At 31.3% G+C, this 24,962-nt stretch overlaps 2 protein-coding genes across 3 annotated transcripts; one reads left to right on the top strand and one right to left on the bottom strand.

The window, feature by feature from the left end:
• Positions 1 to 1,469: 1,469 nt before the first annotated feature.
• Positions 1,470 to 16,322, bottom strand: LOC130447592 (histone-arginine methyltransferase CARMER). 2 transcript variants are annotated; one of them, XM_056784489.1, is made up of 4 exons: positions 15,151 to 16,322; positions 14,638 to 15,056; positions 13,519 to 13,722; positions 1,470 to 11,150 (listed from the first exon to the last, which is right to left on the bottom strand). In XM_056784489.1, the coding sequence occupies exons 1-4, from the start codon at positions 16,098 to 16,100 to the stop codon at positions 10,900 to 10,902; spliced, it is 1,824 nt and encodes a 607-aa protein (XP_056640467.1). In that variant the 5' UTR covers positions 16,101 to 16,322; the 3' UTR covers positions 1,470 to 10,899. The 2 variants fall into 2 exon arrangements, with proteins under 2 accessions (XP_056640467.1, XP_056640468.1); XM_056784490.1 differs by having other exon boundaries at positions 1,470 to 5,658.
• Positions 16,323 to 16,593: 271 nt separating this feature from the next.
• On the top strand, positions 16,594 to 24,846 carry LOC130448073 (zinc finger protein 708-like). The gene is made up of 5 exons (XM_056785262.1): positions 16,594 to 16,896; positions 17,868 to 18,240; positions 18,304 to 18,748; positions 19,471 to 19,869; positions 20,713 to 24,846. Exons 2-5 carry the CDS (start codon positions 17,875 to 17,877, stop codon positions 20,793 to 20,795), a joined length of 1,293 nt encoding a protein of 430 aa, XP_056641240.1. The 5' UTR covers positions 16,594 to 16,896; positions 17,868 to 17,874; the 3' UTR covers positions 20,796 to 24,846.
• Positions 24,847 to 24,962: the final 116 nt, after the last annotated feature.

Below are 24,962 nucleotides of genomic sequence, written 5' to 3'. Positions count from 1 at the left end.
CGCATATAACTCGTAAAGTGAACGTTTAAAAGAAGCAAGTTTGTGCAAAAATGGCTTACGTTAGAGGATATTAAAACAGGCCTTACTCAAAAACAGTGCATAGAATTGCTTCGTGTAACTTTTGGTCATGAAGCACTATCAGAGAAAAAACATCGATACTGTGAGTAAAATGGTTAAAGAAGATCGGCATGTGACTTACAGATAGACAGGTCTCTTGGGATATCCCAGAATATAATACAATCGATTTTACATGAACTTGAACAAAGAACGTCAAATCATTCTTCATCACGACAATGCTAGCATCAAACAACTGAATTTTTGAAGGAGAAAAACATCGAATTAATGCCTCATCTCCTGTATACATCCGATTTATCGCCTAATGATTTTTTCTTGTTCGACATTGTCAAAAAAAAGATCATCGCCTCAAGAAGCTGCTGGAAACTTTCAAAACCATGTTTCTACGATAACAGCTTCAGAGTGAAAAAATGTTTTCAAAATTAGTTTACATGTATACAACTATATATAGATTTTCGTCGTCTATTTCGTACGCTCCCATGTGTGGTGCTTTGGAGTTCCCTAGTATCTCACACTTTCAGAGAATATGGATTGAGGTTATGTCCTCTGCAAAGTAGTATTTTCTGCTAAATCTTATGTCTCCATGTGTCTATTATTAGTACGTTGATCTTTCAACAGATCTTCTCTAATTAGTTTTTCAGGATTTTCGTTGCCTGTCTCAGCTCCTGTAAATTCTCCCAGTGACCCTTATTTACCTCATTTTCCAGTACTTTCTCTATTGTTTTGTGACTGATACTTCAAAAATGTTTAGGTTCTTTGAAGGGTTTGTCCGCCCCGACCTTAATAGTCTTTCGGTTATTTCACTTCCCTCCACCGAAGAGTAACCAGCTTGGATTTTATAACATTGGAGCTTAAAGCTCTAATGGCTTCTTGGCTATCGGACAAAATGATGATCTCCTGTTTGCGTTAATTCCTTCCAAGGTTGAACTGGACATAAATATTCAGCATCTACGGAAGTAGAAGTATACCTAGTTTTGAAAATTGTTTTCAAATAAAAGCAACATTTAGTTTGATTTAATAAATCCTGATGCAGAAAATTAAGTAATTCTTCAAAATTTTCTTATTACCTAGGAAAGTAAGCAAGGAATTTCACTGGATATTTTTTACAATTCAAGAAACAATTGTTGGATCTCGCCATAAATGTTTCTTTCTTTTGACGACGCCGTCTTTTGTAAATCTAGATCCTCTCTTCCTCATTAAAAAAATTTTAATTAAAAATAGTTCTTAGTCAGACGTGGCCGTGGATGACGAATCAGATCCGCCTACTGGATGCTTGCCTTAATTCAAAATTTGTTTTGGTTGCAAAAATTTTGGTGTGTACACTATAATAATGAAGAATGTTCTCCTTTTTAGCGACTGGCAAGAGGTAATGTGGAAAAAATAAGCAACTAGCATACTTATGTATAATTATTATTCAAGAGATTGTTCTACATTTTTCGGCAAACCACAAAAGTCTCACAAGACAATTTAAAAATCTTTGGAAAACCCCAGAAAACACTACTAATATACGACATAAAATATAAATTTTGTTCATTATAAAAAAATGTGATGCGAATACTTATAAAAAAAAAAAGAAATAATGGCGTACACAATAGACTACAACTTCATAAATAAAATTAAACGAAAAAAAAAAGAAAATATGAAGGAGTGTAGTAAACTCGAACGTAACGAAATGTTTTTGGCTTCTTTAAATTTCGGAAAACGTTAATTATATATATCACACATTTATTCTATAAATCGAAATATTGTCTATGTTAATTTTTCAAGAAGCAACTATTACAACCTGTTTCATTCTACTAAATTTATGAATATTATATTATTCTCTAAAACAAAGTCACTATAGTCATTTTTATTGATAATTCTTAATAATTATTCGTCCTATAAACTTAAAATAGTAAAATATACAATTGAAATTCATGTAACACCTTAAAAACCACAGTTAAGTACCTATTGGAACCAATTATTTGGTGTTGGTGCCCCATCATTAACAATATATTATAATTTTTTCGCCTACCTCTATCATATCCTGACCTCGTTGTAGGAAGCAAAGTCGAACTTTACCTTTCCATAGAGGAAAAGTTCTTTTCCTCCCCAGAGAGAAAAATTTCTTTCCCACCCTATGGAGGAAAAGTAACGACATGGCATGGCTCTAATTATACTGACATTTATAGAAAATATATCATACGTATCACACATAATGCCATAAATTATACCTGGCGTAGTTTTAGAAGAACCTCGGCAAGTTTCCTTGTAAATTCCGGAGGGACATTCTTGCTTTAAAGAAACATGAATTGTTGGAAGTCTACGAATATTTCTGAAGGATATGTGCAGAAACCTTTTGCAAAAAAGCCAAATTATAGGAGTCACTGAAGTTAATGAAATCAAAATACCAAATGAATAATAATATTAATGAAAATATAACGAAAACAGCGTTAGTTCCAGCTCCCACTTCTAGTGGTATTCAAATACCACTATTGACAATTGCATGTTTAACATTAGTATAATTACTCCACCACAAATTAAAATATGTGGGATGCAAGAATGAAAATAACGCGTCTGTAAGTTTTACTGTACCTACTTCTTAATTTTAGTTTTTTAATATCATGAATATTTCATATTTAAAAATGACTTGTTATTTGAGAAAGGATGAAAAATCATCTGTACAACACATAAGAAAAGTGCCTTTTTCTCCCTCGAATCAATACTTCATCATCAGTAGCACTTTCCACCTTTGTTATACAAATAACTATTCTTTCAAACACGTCCAGATTTATTGTGGCTGCTACATATTAATTTCTGACCTCATCTATTTGATTAACAACTCCATTAAGGTAATTGTTTGCCACGAAACCTAACCTTAACAGCTTTTGTTGTTTGTGGAAGAATTTACTTTTACAGCAACACAATTTCGCATAATTCATTGAACAGTACTATTTAGATTATTTGAGATTTCCTGATAAATTCCGGGTTTCCCATAAAATGATTATACCGCTATTAGGTTGGGATAAACAAGAACCCAGGCAATACGCCATGTGTAAATGACATCTTTATCGGTGCCTTACGATAGATGAAGATTCAAATTAACGTTTAGGCTTCTTGTTATTCTATAAATTTAACTAACGCTTTTTGTTGATTCTCTTAAAAATTTTTGGTTCCGGTGGGTACTATGGTTCTTACATTTTTTATTCTTGTCAAGGAACAGTTTGGAACAAATTTAATACATACGACAAACGCTTCTTAGGATTTTTATATTTGTGATTCAGTATGCTTTTTATTGTTCTATACATTCAATACGGTTGAAACTCTGAACATACACTCAGAAAACTTGACTACCGAAAATAAATAAATATTTGAATCTCAATCTCAACTTAATATGTTCAAAGTTTTAACAACGTTTACAGATAAAACTGACTTATAATGGTCGTCTTCAGTATACCTAGATCAAATTTGATAAATTGCTACCCCTTTGGGAAATATTAGTGGAGGTTTGTCGATAACGAATGAAGGGGGGTCATCGCTATCGATGTTCATTGTTGGAGATTCGGAAAAACAAGCAGTAAGAGGATTGACGGTTACTTACATCAATAAACTAGTAAGGATACGATTCCATCGTTAGCTCTAAAGTATTATTATGTAGAAATTAAAATATTTTGATATTTGATTTATGACAATCCAAGTTATCAATACCCTTCAACTTAATTCAAGAAACTATACTAAGAGAAATTGGTATAAAAACTCTAGGTTTAATATAAAGAATTAAAGAAAGACGATGAGGAAATCGATATTACTGTACATATTAGAAAAAGTAGAACAAATCGAATATTTGGGAGTCTTCAACATAAATAAAGGAGACGAAGAAAGGAAGATAGAAAAACAATAGCAAAAGGCAGTAAAGCAACAAGAATGGTACCAAAAGTGTTAAAAACAGAAGTTCTGATAATAAAAAAGTAGCAAATAATAAAAAGATCAGTCAGTTATCTGAGCTAGTCAATTGTAAACGCTCTACATTTTTTATGTATTTCCCTTCGTATTAGGCTCACAATTCACTAACATTAGCGTTTCAGTAACTAGGAGAGCTTGAAAGAAACAAAGGTTAAAGTTATTCATGCCTAATAATGGATAATAGTTGACCAATCATAACCACAGTATCCTACATTAATGTATAAAGATAAAAAACTGAAAAAAAAATATTTTTTAAATCAATTTATAGCAGCCATTAAAACTCATGCCTTGAGACAAGTTAAAAGCCTTTGAGGAAATTGAAAAATAAGGTAAGTTGATGATATAAGAATAAATGTGAGTCAGATGAACATGTGCAAAATAACTGCAAATTCTGGATTTTATGAGAGGATAACGAAATATACCGTATTCAAGTTGCTTCGGATTCGCAAGTTTTTTGCAGCTGTCGGTTCACATCCCCCTACTCACCAAATTTAGCATCATGTGACTTCTGGCTCTTGTTAACATATACCATATACTGTCATCTGATTTGGTGCACGATAATGCACAACCCAATAGGTCCAATATGACAAAAGAACTACTCAAAAAGATCAATTGGGATGCCTTTAGTCTTCTTCTAGCGACTAGAATTTATTTCGAGAAGCAGGTGGATAACTCAAAGAGCTAATGAAGCTGTACGGGACTACCCACCTACTTTAACATTCATGGAAACTTTATATAAAGTCTGTACGCATAAGAAGTCAAAATAGTCAAAGTCATACTTGTTAAAAGTTGAAATCGTTAAATGATGTAAAAGTAGTAATTATGATTCAGAATTTGTAATTTTTCACTTTTACTGCATATATTTGTTTTTAAAGTTTTCAAAAACCAATAATTCCCTTCTCAAATGTATACTGTTAAAAATAAAACACTAGCCTAGATAAAACAGAGAGAAATAAATCATAAGGAAAACAGGTTTCTCAGAAGTATTTTAAGCCTCTATTAATATGATATTCCATATCGTTTGATAAAAATGCAGGCGAAGCTAAATTGGAGATTTGGGTGACGAAGGTATGGAAGAGGGTTGGAAATGAATCATTAAGGAACTTTATATAAAACTTGTTCATGAGTGACCAACATATAATCAAAAATTTAGAACTTAATAAATTTGTTCACTGAAATGTAAATAAAAAAGTCCAAGAATTGAAGTTTGTTTCATCTTCTAGTCAACTTTTGAATAATAGTATTTCAAATTAACAATGTAAAATTATTATAAACAATTACACTCTCCTACAGTTACTGAAACATAATATTACTTTTACCTAGTTTGCTTTATACAAATTTATATTATCTTAAACTAAAAAGATTGCCTTAATCTATCTAAAATTAAGTCGCTGCAAATTTACCCTATATAGATATATGCAATAAATAAAAAGAGTTTGACAAAAATAATTACATCGATATTTTGTAATTCAACAGTAGTCGTTGTTAAAAAAAAGAAATCAAATATACAAAGCGTTATATAATAATTAGATGATTGATACACATTCCAAAATTTTAAATATTAACTATAAAAGCGAACCACACCATTTTTGAATTTACCTTAAAAGCCGTTGTTCATCTCCAATGCAGAAGATTGCATAACTGAAATTCAAAAAAATCAGTCAATGAACATTGGAAATGATTACGTTCAATACAATTAAATTAATCAACGTCCTGTAAAACTTTTCTCACATATTATTTATAAATTATTGATAATGTCAACAAATAATTTTAACTGAGGACATGTTCGAATGATTTACCCAGTATTTACTAATTACACTTATCAATCCCAAAATGTATAGGGTTTTCAAAAGGAAAGACCCACTATCATTTATAACTTACTCTCGAAATGTGTTTATTTCCAATAACTGAGCTCCTGGTATGGAAAAAGAAAGTTATTGGATTGATATTTTGAAAGTCAAAAAAAAAACGAAACAACAGAAATTTGGAGAAGACACCACAATGTCATTCTGTATGGTAGAGAAAACATAAATAGGTATAATGAAAATCATTGGAAGCAGCACATCTATGATCGGATTCCACCAGTGGAGACTTTCTAAGAGTTGTATATGCAGAAGAATAAAAGATGTATACCTATTTTATCAATATTTTATAGGTCATAATAGATTAAGACCTTGTAAGTGTTATTAATGAACGGATAACGTCAAAGAATCACTGTGGTCAATACTTTTAAATAACATACAATTTTTATACAACTACAGTATTTGGATAGGGATCATCGATTGGAAGAAGTCCTACGGTATGTCATCAGAGCCCAACGACTCTTCCACAAAGCATAGAACGGTTTACCTTAAAGACTCACGCATAAAAGGGCAGTCTACTTAACCTAATCTGTCACAAATGACTTAATATTACCTCTTATATGGTAAAATTTGAACAAAAACCATAATAATATGGTTTGTTTCATGTAAATTCCAGCCCTTTACTGTTCCAATACTTTAATGTACATTTAGAAACAATACAAAATGGGCCTGGTTACTAAAATATAAGTACAACATGAGAAACGGATACAAAAAATTAAAACGGGGCTATGTTGTATTTCAAAAAACATAATAAATGCAATCCCACTGGAAGCTCTTAAGCACAATTTTGTGAAGGGTACAGAAAAATTAAAAAACAAAAAGGCAAACAAGCTACTGAGATAAAAGAGTAGGGTGTCTTATTTATTTATAAAGTTGTGAACATATGATGTGAAATTGTACCTAAGATGTGAGAATATTTTGAGAAGATCATATACTTTCTTTATAAAACAACAGAAATAAAATAAGTTTATACACCCGGTACAAAATGAAACACTGAACCAATTGAGTTTAGAAAAATCATGAAATGATTCAAATGAATATCCAATAACACAGCAAAACTACCTAGCAGTAAAATACTATTCTCAATTTCCAAGTGGAAAATATGAACATTGTTTACGTCAATGTCACCAAAATGAAACTACTCTTAGAAGTCTTGCTTTAATTTGAGACGTCACAAAACTAGTTTGTGCGGGGTTAATGGAAGTAGTCCTATTCCTGCTGGAAAAGTCCTTGACCAGAATCAACGCTTTTGGTTTGTTTTCTGTTCAAATGGAATTAGCAACAGTCGCACAATTGATGTAGTAGAGATTCCAATGTTATGGGATACATAATTGGTAAAGAACAACCAACCAACTAACACCAGACCTTATACATTTGGACTGTTTGGTAAGGAACAACCAATGAACGAATGGTTATCACACCTCGCATCTGTGGATTATTGTCAAACAACTAATGTAATAAAGGTTCACAATTCAATAAAAATCAATCAATCAATTTTATTAACAAAATTTGATTTGAATAAATTACATTAGGTTGAAGATATTAGAAAAGATGGTGAGGATGTAAATTATCTACGTGACCAGATGGTAGGTCCTTATCCTCTAAAAATTATAAAGATTTGATTATATAAATAATAAAATTGCTTCAATAGACATTGAAGCAGATGCGACACTTCTTCAGAGCACCTGCTATCAAATAATTACCAGACGTCAGAAAGAAATCATAATATGCAGTTGATTATAGTTATGTAAAAGAGAAACGTAGGGACACATCAAACGTATAATGTTTTTGAAGTTGTTTTTACTCATAAAAAATATTGTAATTTAAATCAACAATAACGTCGGTAAAGTGTATATAATCATTATAAATTTAAATATAATAAGGACCTATCAGCAGATCGTTTTTGAGCCATTTTATTCACAAGGGAGATTCTGAAGTAGAAGTACAAACACTTGTTCACTTTAAAGAAATTATAATATTGTTCAAATTTTATTAATACCTTGGTACAAGTATTTTTCTTTTTTTTTTTATAATTTATAATCTGAGTTAGGTCTAATAATTAAATTAGATACGAAGAAGATCTAAAACCTCTTTGGTGATACAAACCTTCCCTGGTACATTCACAATGAAAATATTTATGGGTTTGTTTAAAGACTACAGAAAACCAAACCTTATGAGTATATGTGGGTCCGTCACGGGAAACGGACGTTTTTTGAGTTGATATTACGCATCCGGTAAGAGTTGAAGAGGGGAGCCGAGACCAGCAAGTCACTCGTCTGACCTTGCAATTTATGCTTGTTCATTGATCTGTTGCCATCATGCCTGTGTGGAACGTAGAGCATCGCGTTTTCGTGTATGACAGTTTTGTGCGGAGAGGCGAATCAGTTACGGAAGTTCAATGCCTCTTTCGTCGAAGGTTTAACGTTCCTCGGCATGGAGACATACCGAGCCGAAACATCATTTTGCGATGGGTTAATGCCATTCGTAGTGGAAGTAGTTTAATGAAAAGGCAGCTACCGGGACCACTGGAGAACATGGAATGTGTAAGACAGGCTATTTTAACTAGTCCAAGACGTTCAGTTTGTCAGCATGTTGCAGCACTACGAATATCCGATAGTTCAGTGCGGCGAATTCTACACCGAGCTTTAGGTTTTCACCCTTGCAAAATGTCAGTTGTGCACCAGTTACACAGTATAGATTCGTTGATCTGCATTGGCTCCCTCGTTCTCGAGACCTTTCGATGTGTGATTTTTTCTTGTGGGGATTTCTAAAGTCTTGTGAGTATGAAAACAAGCCTCGTACGTTGGGCGAACTGCGACAAGCTATAGAGCAGAACGTCGCTCAGATCCATCGTCAACTATTGGAGAGAGTGGAAGCAAACTTTAGAGAGCGTCTCCACATTTGTAAGCGTGATAATGGACACCATCTTAATAATATTATTTTTCGTACATAGGTTGGTCAAATTGCATGTTCTAAGAAACGTATTTCTGCCAATAAACTATTTTTAAACTTTAAAATAGTGCAGTGTTGTCCATTTGAAAAACATCCGTTTCCCGTGGAGAACCCTTTATAAATCTCAAGGATAATGTTCCCTAAGGAAAATCGTGATAATTATAGGACGTCACAGGATGATAATTACATGTCAACAATAAATTACGGACGAGAAAAAAATTGTATCAAGTGTATAAACAATAAATAAAAATTGTTATTGAAAATATTGGATTTTCATTCACCGGAAACATCAAATCTTTGGAACGTATATGATAGAAAAATTATTATTCTTAATCTAACGTTTTACTTTTTTTTCAATATATTTTACAGATTTTTTAATACCAATACCATTGCACTTCATCAATAACGTTGGTTTTACATCATAATACCTCCAATTAATTAAAATATTTCTCTCAAAGTTAATATCTAAAAATGTCACCGATATTCAAATTATCGAAATAAGTTGTTTGATTTAAAATTAATGAAACCAAAACTTAAATAATAAATGATCCATCGACCCCGATATTGGAGCTCCTAGGACATCAGTAAATTTTTTTTTAGTAACAATAAATATAGAAAATTTTAACAGATTTTTCATTTGATTCATATAATGTTATTGGAATTAAAGTAATATACAAACAACAGGTTCCATCTTCAACCATAACATTTACAAATCTAAAAAAAAATTAGAAATCTAAACGGTAACGGACCAGTATGATCACAAATAAAAAAACTTTTCAAGGGGATTCAAAATAGGAGCGTATGAAACAATTGTGAGACAAGTATTAGTAACAAAAGTAACATAAAAAAATGAGAATAAACTGAACATATGGGAAATAAAAATCTCAAGTAAAATAAATAACGGTGTCAAAATTCCAGAAGGTACCTGGAGAAGACGCACAAACAGAAAACTAATGATGATATATATAAAGCCTAAAACAACACAAATAGTTCAAGCACAATTAACAAGATGGTTGCGAGAGAATTTTGAGAATGGTGTTGTAGGAAGGTGAAGGAAAGAAAAGAAAAAATGGCTGCAAAAAGTCAAGAGGGATGAGGGATGAGGGAGGAAAGATGGAATGGAGAGATGTAGCAAAGACACTGAAGGAAGTGGATAATAATAGTGAAGGAGATTGAAGCCAGGAGTCTTTAGAGCTGAACTATATATAATTGATTGTAAAAATTACATGAAGACAGATTATCAAAGTGAGTTAGGTAATGTGTAAGAAAAAATTTTGTAAATATGGATGTTATAGTATATGAAATATCATCATATAATTTTGACATTACCATACAACCGGTATTTAAAGAAAAGTCATTATGACAATTGGTATCAATAGTTGCTGGATTATCTATTCGCAAAAAGAAATTTAGGAAATTTCATTGATTTAGTTTTGTATGTGAATAAACTGATTATTCAATGAGAATGAGATAATAAGGGATCACTAGTACCTTAATCCGTTTAACTCTTTCACTACTGCAGGGACATATGTTTCCCACTAAACTTCAAAAAATTCTACTGCCAGAAATACATGTATTAGACAATTTCTGACGTTCAATGGTATTCGTATCGAAAAAATTATTTATACATACAACTATCATCTTCAGAGTAATAGATAATAATTCGCTTTCACAAAAATATATTTTTAGCTGTACGATCAGACATCAAACTACGCGTGAAAAATAAGATAATGAAAAAAAAAATTATATACAATGTCAAAATTAAATTAACACTGATGAGTATTACACTCTTGTAATAAAGAAAATTTTCTATTGGTCGGAATTGTATGAGATAGTATCTAGCCAACGTTTCTAACACAAAAATTAAAAAAAATTTAACAAACAGCATGCTCTTTAAAGCTGATTAAAATACTGACGGAAGCATACAATTAAGTACTGTTGCCGACTGTGACAGGCGAAACATTGAAATTACGATCCAAATAAAAAAACTCAATTATTTTTGCCTAGGTCAACTAACAGACTCCTTGTACGCCCTTAACTTAAAAATATAAATTAAAAACTACGTAAACTACTGGCGATATACTGCGGGCATTGCAACACCGACAGAAGGTTTCACATAATCTCCTATCATCAAATTGGCGCTGATCGGATAATTCGCCATGACTAGCGGTTGTTGTTGATGCGTCGGTGATGTGAAAAGAGACGGAGAGATGGCGCCACCGATGAGTTGAGCGGTATGCGTTGATGTCGGACTAGCTGCCACCCGTCCTCTACCGGTCGAAGGAATACTGCCTGGATGAATGTTGGGTTGGGTCCCATCTGTTTTTAAGTGAAAATGATGATACATACTACAGACATGAATGACTTTAGGTTTATAGTAGGGAAGGTAGAGTCAAATTTTATCGTTATATTTGATCAAAGTAATTTTTTATTACGCATTATTTGATGGTATAACTAAGAATCAGATGTCAGGTGCAATAATCATTTTTTAATCTGTTCCATAACTTATTGATCAAGCTGGAGAAATTATAAGTTCGGGAAAAAGAAATTTAAAATTAATTATTTAAACATGTGACACTAAATGGCGCCCCCCACAGAATTTTCTATTAGACTTGGAGCTTTAACTTACCTAGAATACAAATATTTTGTAGCACATAGAAATAAAAAATACATGAACTAAAATATAGAGTATATCATTCTCAAAAAAGTAGCTTTGAGAAAAAAAATTACCCCAAAACTAAGCTATAGAAGCAAAAGGGATCAAAATACTCTACGAGAAATGAACAGTTATACCATCAAATGGTATAACAATGGCTCCAAAACAGCAAACAGAAATATACAGACCTAAAGACAAACCATTTGGTATCCCATTTGGTATAAGCATTTTTTAAGCAGAAATGTATGCAATTCAAAAATGTATCCAGTTCAACATAGAAATAGGAGTTCATTATCTTGTCCAATAACAAAGCAACAAAATAATTTTGGTAATAAGAATAAAGTTACCCTTAAATGGTTACAAACAAGAAAGCTGGTGAAACGTGTTAAAAAGGATGGACCCATTTACTTAAAAAGATGGCTCTTGTAATAAAAAGTGGACCAGTCTATTTGTACGTACAATGAAAATCAAGTAAAAACTATCTTATATAAAAGAAAAGAATTATGTTGATATTTACCATCAAAAATTTGATGTTACCTCCCGTACTATTAAAAATGTGCCATGAAAACTTCCAATTTTACTAAAATTAGTAATGCAAGTAGATTTTATTTGTTTTGCTGCACCTACTCCAACAAAATAGAAATATTATTATTCATTGAATAATAATAGAGTTGATTTTTCTACAGGACAAGTTTTGGTGACTTTTCTATATGATTTTTCTAATATTTATGTCACCATTTTTGCTTGACAGGACATTTAAAATTCACTCTTTCCATATTAAATTCTCTGGAAAGTATACAAATTCATTGCTTTCAACACTACTTGGTTCAAACTAGAAATATTATGTCCTACTCTCCTGGCATCAAATACTTTCCATTTATTTTTAGTACGAAAAAAAAAGGTCTACAAGTCGAATTTTACCTATTTGCTCTAATAAACTTTTGCTGATAGGTCTTTCAAAAATAATAATGAAAAAAATGTAGTACTTGATAAATAAAATACGTTTTTGAGGGAATAAAAAATCATTAAAATAATTTTGATATAAATTACAGACGACGTCACCCACTAATGTCCCTTAATAACTCATAATATTCAAAAGAAATTTATCCAACTTCTACCATTTGGCTTCGAATATTGTATTGGAAAAGAAGGAATAAAAAAGAATTTTAATTTTTGCTATTAAACACTATTAAACTTATAAGTATTATTCCAACTATCTTCAAATATCAATTACTTTTAATGGGTGGTAAAGTACATTCCACCCTTCTTGGTATGTATTTACAATAGAACTAGTTTAGAAAATTTATTATCCAATCTACAGTGGTATGATTGCTTTTCTTCTATCAAGCACTTCGCAGAATCATCTGGAAGATAAGTCGATTTTGGACAAATTTGTTACAAACACTTAACAAAGTTATAAGTAAATTTAGATTTAAATTATTATTAAAAATGACCCCCCCTAAAAAATACAAACGAACGTTTTTGTTAAATCATAAACAACAAACTTAGATAAAACCATTTTAAAATTAACCATTTATTACATAACATAGTAGTATAATTATTTTCTATATTGAAAAAGCTTTATTCAAGTTAAAAATGTAGGTCGTCTCAAAATTAAGCTCTAGTAAAAAAAACCTGAAATTTTTTTATTAGAAGCTTTAGATAAACAATAAAATTATGTGTTAATTTGGCTGGGAAGCATATGGATTCAAATTGAAAACAAAAAAGTATATTTATATAATGTTTCAAATAAAAAACAATGACCATGTTATATGATTCATTTATTCAAAAATTTCACAAAACCTCTATATTATCAGTACAATATTCTTTGTGAAATAAATAAGATATCCACAAACTAAGTGCCAAAGGACATAAAAAGAGCAGAAGAATAAGCCAGAAAAGAAATTAATTATGTAAGAGAATTACATCCAGGAGAGAAAGAAAAAAGAATTTATGTAATGAAGGAAAATTTTGGTTAAATATGTTTTGATATGGAATAAGACAGTTATAGACATTTAAAATTTGGCTTACCTGCTCCCATATGTTGAGAATCAACTAAGGCAATGAGATTATTAGCCGCCATTAAATTGTTATTCAATAATGTTTGTGTTGTGTCCATGGAAACTTCTCCTAGTCCATTCACTGACATCCCATTCACCATATTTACAGCATTTCTCACACCCTGTGCATCCAATTGACTCCAGTAACTTTCACTTGGAGAAACATTTGAAACACCTAAAACATTTAAATTGATTGAATATACATCTTTCATTCCTTGTATTCCCATTGATCGTAGAATATTATTCAGGGACCCCATTATTCTACAACTGATTGCTATCCGATTTTCTAGCTATTTCGCCTAATCATCCACTTTGATCAAACAGATTCAACCAACCTCCTAAATTAAAACCTATCTGTGTAAATTTCAATTAAATGTCGTAATAAATTATAAAAATTTAACTATTCATATTTAACACTCCTCTCTATGAATATACAACTATGCTGTAATTTTATTAGCATTGACATTAAATGGACCTGATGGTTGTAGGTCAAGGTTACAACATTCAATGAGAATTTATTGAATCAAAGATCAAAGAGAAATCATGTCACAAATAATTTAAATAAAATTTAAAAAATTTTAGGTCTTTTTGCCATATTAACCTTGAAATGACTAAGAATAAAAAAGAAATCCCAAATATAAACATTATTTTTTAATTTAATCATAGCCAGATTACCTTGAGGTGCATGCTTATGCTGGATTGGGGGTTAGGACATTGTTTTAAATAATGTCAAAGAAAAAAATCACGTGGAAATAAGTCTGGCGACTACTTGATCTCATCATGTAAAAAATGAATTCTAATTGTTGTAACTATTCTTCAAATAATGTTTAATTTCACTTTTATTCTAAACAGGATAACAGTGAAAATTGTTTTTGTTAAAAAATTCTATCTGTTTGATATTGTTATTTGTAATTGAAGCAGCAGTAACAATTTTTTCAAAATATTTTGTAGATAGATGATTACAATGAAAAACATTTGATCTCAAAAGCAGTTATCACCAATTGAGACAAAATCAAATATTTTCAACAAAAGAAAATTAATATATTAATACTACCGGGGCTAGACATTTTTGATAATAATTTTCTTTTACCTGGAGGTGGTTGAACGGGCGCTCCAGTATACCTGAAATATGGATTCTTCAAATCCAAAGTATTCTGAGATGTCTGCATGGTACCTTCAACAGTTAATTCAATAGTAACATCGTAGCTCTGTCTTTTGTTTGCCACAAGTACTACTCTACCAGTTAGTACTTGACCTTGTTTGAGAAGTAGAGGCTGTTCTAATAAACACCTAACCTGATACCAATGTGTTAAGGGTTCTGTAGGAGCAGTACTCAACCATATAGTCTGTTGTGTACCACCAAAAGCCACATCAAACCAAAACGCAAGTCCGTGGCAAGTACCTGATTCTAAAATGTGAAATTCTAATGGTATATCAATTGTGTGAAGGTCAGTCTCATCTGTTTCTAAGAAATCTACTACATGTCGAATAGATTTACTCATACAGATCCTGCAACAATAAAATAGTTTAGAATTAATCACATTTTAGAGTGTTATTTTTGAAGTAGCTAATAAATAACAAAGCTATATTTGTTACAACTTACCTAATATCAAATGTATCAACAATAGGCTGTCTAAAATACTCCTTGACTGCACAGTTTTGTAAAGCTGATAAATTGACACCATGAAAACATGTTTGAAACCAAAAATTGGCTTTGCTGTATTGTTCCATATAAAGAGCATCATCTGTAAATGGGACAATGTGCAAATCTCCCCTAAAAGGGTACATTTTACCTCCAGGAACCAACCATTTTTTGGCATTTAAATAAGATTCTAACATGCGCTCATTGTAAAGCATATATCCCATAGGTTCAGATATTATAACATCTACTTTTTCGTTTAATTCAATTTCTTCAATTTTTCCCGGAATAACTTTAATGCAGCCAGTCAAATTATTAGCTTCAACTAATTTTTGTGCATAATGGGCCATAGTAGAAGCCTCCACGGCATATACTCGCTTAGCACCGGCCTGTGCAGCAAAAAAAGATAAAATACCTGAACCAGCACCTACATCTAAAACTACTTTATCTTTGAAATCGTCCAAGTTGCATAATATTGCTCTTTGATACGTGTAAGTCCTTACAAAATCCTGAAGCATATTTTGCTGTTGTGATAGATATCCGTAAAATTGAAAGTACTGCGCTGCTGAAGAGTCTTCAGTTCTAACAGAAAATATAGAGGCATCTTTACCTGACTTGACTTTTTTTATTGCTATAGTAAAGTACCTAGCCTCTTCTCTATTAATAAACTTAATTAATATACTTTCATTGTCAATAGAAAATAAGTAAGAAGTTGTCCCCAGTTTACAACAATCTGTTTCAGAGTCTACTGGAAACTCCAACAACTGTGAGGATTCGTCAAGTTCATAAAATTTTATACTAATGCCCTGAGGATCATATTCTGCTCTCAATTTTACCTTTCTATTGTATTTTGGTATTGTTTGGTTGCTATCGTTTATGGAAAATACTTCAACAATCCACACTTTAAGCGCCATTTCAAATTTCAAAGAGGTTAGCCGATCACAGTAATGTTAAAGAGTGCTTAAGTATATATATTATTGAAAAACCTTTAAATACTAAATCACCGCTAAACTCACTTAGCAAACAAAAACTTTTATAAAATTACATTAATTCAAAAAAAAGTGTTTATCTGGAAAGTACACATCGTTGAGCACAAGCACAAAAACATTTTTTTTTATTCTGTAGCACTATTGCCAATAATGACATTAAATAATTGAAATACGGCATTTCAGTACTGCCATCCTAAACCGGGCAGTTTGTTATACTGATAATTTCCTTTTTAAGTTCTGTGATCTACAATACGTTCGCTTTTAGGATTAAGGAAAAATAGTTTCCACTCTTTATTTTATAAAAAAACGATTTAGGATATTTTCTTATACAATTTACTCCCGCTACATAAAACCTTTCTTCAAAATAAACCATAGATACATTAGATTATCAGTTTAATCAAAATATGATAAGTGGTCTATTGTTATTGATAAAAATCTTCTAAAAATATAGTCGAAATATTAAAACAGTACTAAAATGCAGTTTTTATTGGAATAGTGTTATAAATATTCATTTAAATATTTCGCGCCATAGTTTAAATCTGGATTATATGCATCCCTCAATCGGTCGCGAATCCCTTGCTACGCCATTCCCCCTATAATTCAATATTAGGGTGAATAGTAAAAGGGTGAAGGGAAAGAGTAGTGAATTATTTCAAGTGAATTGAATGACGTTCTCCAAAATAAACCGCAACAATATAGGATCATAAATGTATATATGATGGTAATGTAGCTCTTTATATTGAAATAATTATAAAAATCTACAATATGATGATATTTAATTAGGATTATAACGATATTTTATTTTTTCTTATTTATAAATAGTATTTATGAATAACGGACGGTATACAATGAAAACCTTTTTCAGAATTTATTCTTTATGATAAACAGACAAATAAAAAACGTTTTTCAAATGAGATACTTTCAAAATTATTTATGTCCTAGCTAACCATGTGATATCTATAAGTAACTAAAATTTATTGCTTTTATACTGTTTGTAATTGATCCAAATTTGTGATATAATTATTATACTTCTAAGACTGCTGTAATTTAAACTAGTTTACACAATTCGACTTTTCATATACCTTAGGAGAAATGTGTTAATTTATATGGCATTTAAGAACTTATCATAAACTTTTTCAAGCAATTTAATCATTTTTTTTTTCGGACAATTTCCGAAAAAGGAAGGTCTTGTTTGAGATTGCATTTAATTTTTTTGTCATTTTTGGGAAAACGTTTCATTATTTTGAGTGGCACAAACCACCTAATTGTTTGTGGTTACCATCGAAATGATGATAAAATGTGAAAGCTGTAATTTCGTTTTATTCTATTAGTCTCAAATTATTCAAAATTGTTCTCGAAATTTTTTAGAAAACATAATTATACTCATATTTCAGTTTTTTATCTGAAATTTTGAGAAGTTACACACAATATTTGGTTTCACGTTTTCAAGCTTCCTCATAGTAATTATAGATATCACATTACACATTATTTTCTTTTTAGTATAAGTTTTTTTAATATCTTCATCACTTTTGTTATACTTTTTGGATAATAACATTAGAAATTTTCGGTAATATTTATTTTGATCTCTATAAAATAATTGCATTTTAGGTATATACTTAATTATTTTGAAAGTGGAGATATTTTTGCATGAAAACATTTAATTTGAATACTTTTGCTTATATCCATTTTCAGTCACATTATGAACTTTCCATCATTTGGAGGCCATTTTGCTACAGCTCTACCGACTATTCATCAATTTGCAGCAAAATTAACTCAAGGAAATGTTTCAACATCTTTGTGTCCTCCATCAGAAACTAATCAAAGATACACCGCCAATGGAATACCAACCTTCACCCAACACCATCATGCCAATCCACAACAGTTACTAGGCACTGTGAATGCCAGTAAATTTCAAAATAATTATCTCAACCAGACAATATATTCACAATCATCATCTATCAATGGACAGGAAAAAAGACAGATTTTCGAGCCACAAGAGCTGGCACAAGAATTGTGTGCCGTTATGTTACAACAAAGTCAGCACCAAGAAAAACAAAAAGATAAGGTACTTGTTAAAGTATGAAAAAAAATAAGCTAATAACAGTAATTATTGTTTTTCTTATTACAGATTAAACAATTAGAGACAAGATCTCAACCAACTCAAAATCAACAAAGAATTGCTACACAACAATCTCAAATCATCCAAGATGATAACCAAAATCAGAATAATTCTTCAACCCTCTCTTCGGCATGGCAATCATTATCATCTCCCACTACTACTACAGTTGCCAACTATTTATCACATCTTCCAACTTCTACTTTACCTTTGAGTATTCATCATTTTCTAAAATACTCTACAGAAAATTTTAAAAAAGATAACAATCAACAGTTGAATATTCAAAATAATGGTGAAGCTAATATATTACAAAATAACAATGTGAATCTCAATTTGAATACACCAAATTTTACATCATCGAATAATAGTTTAAATACAGGACAAATTCAAAATACTGTACAATCTAAAAAGAAGAAGAAAAAACCCGAAAAAGAACGTAAACCTAGACCAAAACCAGGTACTTAAAATTATATAAATCTTTAATTTATGCACAAACTTACAAAATAATATTTGAAGGATAAATAATGAAACCATTATAAATGCAATAATATCCTTTTTAATTCTGAAACAATAAATACCTTACCTACAAAGGAATGATAACATTTAAATAATAACAAATCAAATTATGGCTAAAAAATAATAAATAGTTAATGTTCATTATCACACAAAGCATTCGAATCCGGCCAGCTCTGTTCTTTTCGTACATATAGACTTTTTCGGAATCTATGATCATGTTAACCCGATCATGATCTGATTGTTCTGAAACTAACCAGATCACGTTCAATAAATTTAAAATTTTCTATGTATATTAGGATGACTTTACATACGAAGGTTGTACCAAAAGAATAGTTTCCTCGAGGAACGTTGATAGACCGTGTCCGTGAACTTGTTAAAAGCAATCCTGAAGCTTTGCTTGCAAATCAGGTGGTTGGCAATAAGGACAAGTTTTTGGGCTTTGTTAATCTTTTAAAGGGATTAAACGCTTTCTCAACGGATTAGTAGAAACTTCTTCAATTTAGAAAAACAAAAGCTGACTTCAAAAGTGTGTCGAAAAAATTGAGAATAAAAACATTGTAAGCTTTTCAATGACGTATTCATTTAATAATAAACAATGTTTTGTAAATAATATGGGAATTGTAATACAAAGTGAGTTTGTGGTTGTTAAATAAAAATTTTTAGGTGAAATACGTCTCACGACTGCCCTGGACGGTTCAACATTATACTGTTGTCCAGAGTGTCACATGGCGTATCCAGAAAAGGAGCTTCTAGAACAACATTTAGTAGGTCACACATTAGAACGCCGATTCGTTTGTGACATTTGTGGCGCAGGTTTAAAAAGAAAAGATCATTTAACTAGACACAAACAATCGCACAATCCTGAGAGACCATACGTTTGTACAGTTTGTCTGAAAGCATTCAAAAGAAAGGAACAGTTAACGTTACATTTCGTTATACATTCTGGAGAAAAGAGACACATGTGTCCAGAATGTGGTAAGGGATTTTACAGAAAGGATCATTTAAGGAAACATACCAGATCGCATATTGCTAGAAGGGTGAAAGCGGAACTCTCACAACAAAGTAAGTACCAATATAATAAATATCACATATTATAATCGATCGCAATATTCATTTATTTGGAGCTATTATAATATGTAAAATCGATACCTTGGATAAATTTCACGCAGACTCGACTTTGCTTTAAATCTTTTTCAAATACTATAGGTACAGGAATAAAAATTTTTAACTACATTGTATATCCATATTGATCCACTAATTCAACATGTAAATTGGTCGCCGGGATTTAAGAATTCGTTTTATCTTTATAGGTTAATTGAGTGCATTTTAGCTAGATTATTATTTAAAAGCAACATTTTTATAATAGTACCTAAATAGTTAGGTTATATTATTGATATAGCCCTATTCAAGTAGGTGTCATTTAAAAACAAATATGGCTGATGGATAACACCATAGGTTTGTTCTTGGTAGCTGCACTGGCAGAACTAGTTCAGAAGTGTACACTAAAGCTTTCTTTGTAGCAGAACCAGTGCTAGTGTCGCTGTTCTTAGTACTAGTGCAAGAAAACTAGTTCACCCAGTTCACTGTCCTGCTTGCGCTGGGTCTATAGTCAGTTCAGCCAGTGCAGTGCAATAAGTGTAAAAAAAGTTAGGTTTGGGATGTATATTTGAAATATCAACATCACCAGGATCTTCATGTTTTAAAAAATGTTATTCACATAATGTAAAGGCAACACGCACGATTAGACAGAAAACGTAACAAAACCACGTGGTCACAAATAGAGTCACAACATATAAATGTTGCGCAGGTCATGATTCTGGATTGCCCTATTAACATCAAAACTTTGTATTTTTACAATTTGTCGTTCTTGCTCCATTCAATATTACAGAGAATTTCAATTTCTAGGTACATCTCAGGCACTACATCTCCAAGTGCCTGCTCCAACTACTTCCAATAATTTAACGATTTCCCCTTGTATTCTTCCGTAAAAAAGCATTATTACAAAAACGTACGAAAATTCTAGTACTAAATGTGATGAAGAAAAGATATAATTACAAATAATTGGCGTGGTAATATTTGGCTGTGATAATTTTATTTATTATAAAAATAGTATAATGTAGATTTGATCTACTTTATATTACAAATTGTTAGAATGTAGTTTATTACAGGAATCGAAATCAAAACGAAAATTCAAAATTTGTTCTATTTTTTGTTTATGTACATATATTGAGTGTAAATACAAAGAATAATGTCGGAAACTCCATTAATGTACTTCAAGAAATTGCCTTTTTGATGAAAGACGTTATTGGTCATTTCAAACCAGGTTTAGTTTTACCAGCAATACTTTCAACATATCTAAAGTCTAAATTCAAAAACTTTGAATGACTACCAACATCTGATGTCGATGAAACTTATGCATGTGAGGGTTGGAGGTAATGCTAGAGAAATTCGGAAACGCCTCCTGGAATCAATTCCATTATTTTGGGCTGATTTAGTAACCAGGAAAAGGGAATTCTGAGCTCCGAGATCGAGTGTTTCTAGAATGAAAGTGTAGACGAGGGAATCCAAGAAATTGAGTGATTGAAAATCGCATTTACTTAACTTCAATAGAGGAATCTGACACGCATACTGTTTTCGACAATCATAGCTCTCACAAAGAAACAATAAATCGGTTGACAATTGTTTATTCAGTTCTGGTTTTTCTCGGAAAATGTTTCTAGATGAGGGAGTTTGGATTCTAATTGATTGAAACGAGTTTTGGAGAGCTAATCTTCAAACCTCCCAATTTCAGTTAAACAGTTTTTGTTGAATAAGCGACCTCCGGAGTTACAAAGTTGAGCATCCCCAAGAGAATCAGTTGGATAAAAAAATATCGAATAATTGATTCGAATTTAATTAGTGGTTACCGAAAATATCAATTAATAAGCAGACTGCACTAACCAAAAAAATGGGGATTTATTTATTTCTGTTTAAATAGTTTGTATTTATCTTCTCCATCGCCCGGACGTGAACTAAGAATATTTTATTGAATGCAAATTTGAAATACTCTATAAATTATAAACTAAATCATTTAGTATATTATTTATAGAGTATTTCTAATTAACCATCCTGGAGTTACTTCTCCCCTTCTTTTTTTTTTAAATTTCACAGAATTAATTCCCAAGTAAAACAAAAATTTTGTATAAAAATATTTTTTAGTATCTTTTTGATAACATATATCGAATTGTGTCTTTGTTTTTATACACATTAAATGTGCATCTGTGCATTGGTTTAAAGATAACTTTAATTATATTAATATTTATACATACACAGTAAGAACTTTGTTTTATCACCTTGTATATTGTTTCAAATCATTAAAAATGCTGGATGTTTTCGCCCTTTTTCTTCAATACAAACAATGCATTTTTTCATATATTCCATTATGTTTCTGGAACAACTAAAGATCTGACAATAATGTTATTGAAAACAGGATAATAATTCAGTCTGTTCAAAATGATATAAGAGTTATTTCTTGTTCAATGCTCCCACTATACAGGGATATAGGGCAGATGTGTTTAGGGGAGTCCAAAATATGACAATTGGGGCCAATTTACCTCTATAGCAAGTTGCATCCCTGAGGAGTTTATAAGGTCTCAAGGTAGAGCTTAACATTTTGAGTAAAATCAATTTTTTGCAACTCTTCAAACGAACTATTCTAGAGGGGCCCTGTGCGAGGTGGTATTAGAGGGGCAAAATTTTGCAAATTTAAGTGCTAAATTATAATTATGCATTTTAAGCCTCTCTAGAATACTTTTTGTCAGTGTTATACCTCTATATTCCTACATTGGAGCTGTAGCTAACTTAACCTTAAAATATCACAAAAGTTTTTTCATCTATCGATTGATTCAGAAAATTATATTTTCATAGCATGGATAATTTATTTTTTTCAAAAAATTTGTCATTCTCAAAGAAAATTCGAATAAGCAAAAACATGTTTTCAACAATGTTATTTAAAAAAAGTCAAGAGTTCACTATGAATTTGTTCATCAAATCTGACAATTCGAAAATAAACATGTCTTCGATTTTTTTGACTCTTTCTTCAAAATTATATAGTTTTATGAAAAAAAAATTAACAGATACAAAACTTTTGTGAAATTTTAAGGTTAGGTCACCCCTAATTAATCCCACATAATGGTTCTACATACAATATACCAAATTTGGTATTTTTGAGTTAAAGGGTTGCAAAGAAAATTAGTTTTTTCGACATTTTAGGCTTTATAACTTGATATAGAGGGGAGATTGCCCCCGATCGTCAAAATTTGGCTTTTCCTATATGTATCGGTTCTTATGCGGAATACCCTGTATATTACAATTTATAACATTGATTTTAATTGAATTTAACTTTAAACCAATCTTATTAGATGTTATATATATATGCCATATGAGTACTAGAATTATAAAAAATAGAGTTTAAGAATGTAGAATTTTAAGACACCCTAGTCATTTTTGAGGCTACCTCATATTACTCAATAATGTGATAAAAAAAACTAACTCTGTGTGCGTTTTTATTTTAAAACATGTATGGTATGGTACAAAAAAATTTGCTTTATATAACAGTACAAAACGGTTATGTTAATTGTGAGTCTATTTATTTTTATTGTTGTCTTATTTGTTATCTGACTGTATGTAGAGAAAACTGACACATTAATATACAGGGTGGGCAGGGAAATTCATTTCTTGAAAAGAACATCATCCAGGTGTGCACCATCGCGCCACAAACGTTCCTCGAATCTAGATCACAAATGTTAGTCTTCAATTGATTAAGCGTGGCTGGATTATTGAATTAGACTCTACTTTTCAGGTATCCCCACATATAAAAATCCAGTGGTGTTAGGTCCGGCCATGCAATGTCACCTCGGCGAGATATCATCTGGTTTACGATCGCCAAAGAGGCATTAGAAATATGACATGTCGCACCATCTTGTTGAAATCATGTCGTACGATTATAGGCTTCAAATTGTTGCAACATGGCTATGTATCGTTCAGGATGTACAGTGACAGATTGGCCCTGTTGATTTTGAAAGAAATAGGGTTCGATAATTCCGTGTTGCTGATATGGACGCCCAAACGGTTACTTTCAGCGAATGCAAAGGCTTTTGAGGTTTTGCACGTGGGTTCTCTGCGGCCCAGTAACGGCAATTCTATCTATTGACATGTCCATTTAAGTGAAAATGGGTTTCGTCAGAGAACAGAATATTCTAACAAAAGCTCGTTTTAAAATTAAATCATTTGGCTGTAATTCCCTAAGTTGAATTTTATACTGGTGTAATTTCATGTTCTTGCGACAAAATGCGACGCAAAGATCTTTTGGATACCACAAGTTGGTCGATAGACCAAGATTACTGAAGCTCTAACTGTGTCTTCTGTTCTTATTGATCTTGGGCGTCCCGTAGGCTTCTGATTCAGAGTCGAACCAGTAGCTTCGAACTTTCTGACCCAGGTTCGAATTACACTTTCCTTCAGACACTGATTTATGTTATGTAATCCAAACTCACGTCGAAACAAACGCCAAACAATAGATTGCAGAATGCACGTTGTACTCCGGTGAAGTGATCCCTACCAAACGCGCAGCTCCCTCTCATAACGTTCAAACGCAAGAGAGTTTGTTAAATCGTAAGCCTTTCTGACCCACCCTGTATCAATAATTTCTATTTGATTCCTATTTAACTTGTAGCGTGATGTGTATTTTTGTAATTACTGACTTATGATACTCAAAGTATGCCAAATTGAAAAAAATAATCATATTTCAATATGATTTTCAATTTTCTTACAAATTAGTATAAAACAACTATATTAAGCTTTTTATAATTATTTTTCAACATTATTTATAGATAATAAAAGCTTAGCCATTAGGTTATTATTCTTCCATTTCCAAGCCAAAATTGCATAAATTTCGACTCTTGTTATACCCATCCATTCAACTGAATCCTCTATAATTATTTTATAACCCTAATTTTCGTTCATTTTGATACTTTAGGACACTTCTAGAACTCGAAATCTTATCTATAAACTAATTTGGTATCAGAAATATATGAGCTTCAATAAATAAAAGCATAAACAGTTATTTTCATAAGTTTAGTTTTGAAAAACCATTTTATGGTAGTAGAAGTAGAAAA

Source organism: Diorhabda sublineata, chromosome 8 (genome assembly GCF_026230105.1).
Source record: "Diorhabda sublineata isolate icDioSubl1.1 chromosome 8, icDioSubl1.1, whole genome shotgun sequence".
NCBI lineage: Eukaryota > Metazoa > Arthropoda > Insecta > Coleoptera > Chrysomelidae > Diorhabda > Diorhabda sublineata.
The sequence above is the reverse complement of the archived record's forward strand: the minus strand, read 5'-3'. Positions and strand labels throughout refer to the sequence as shown.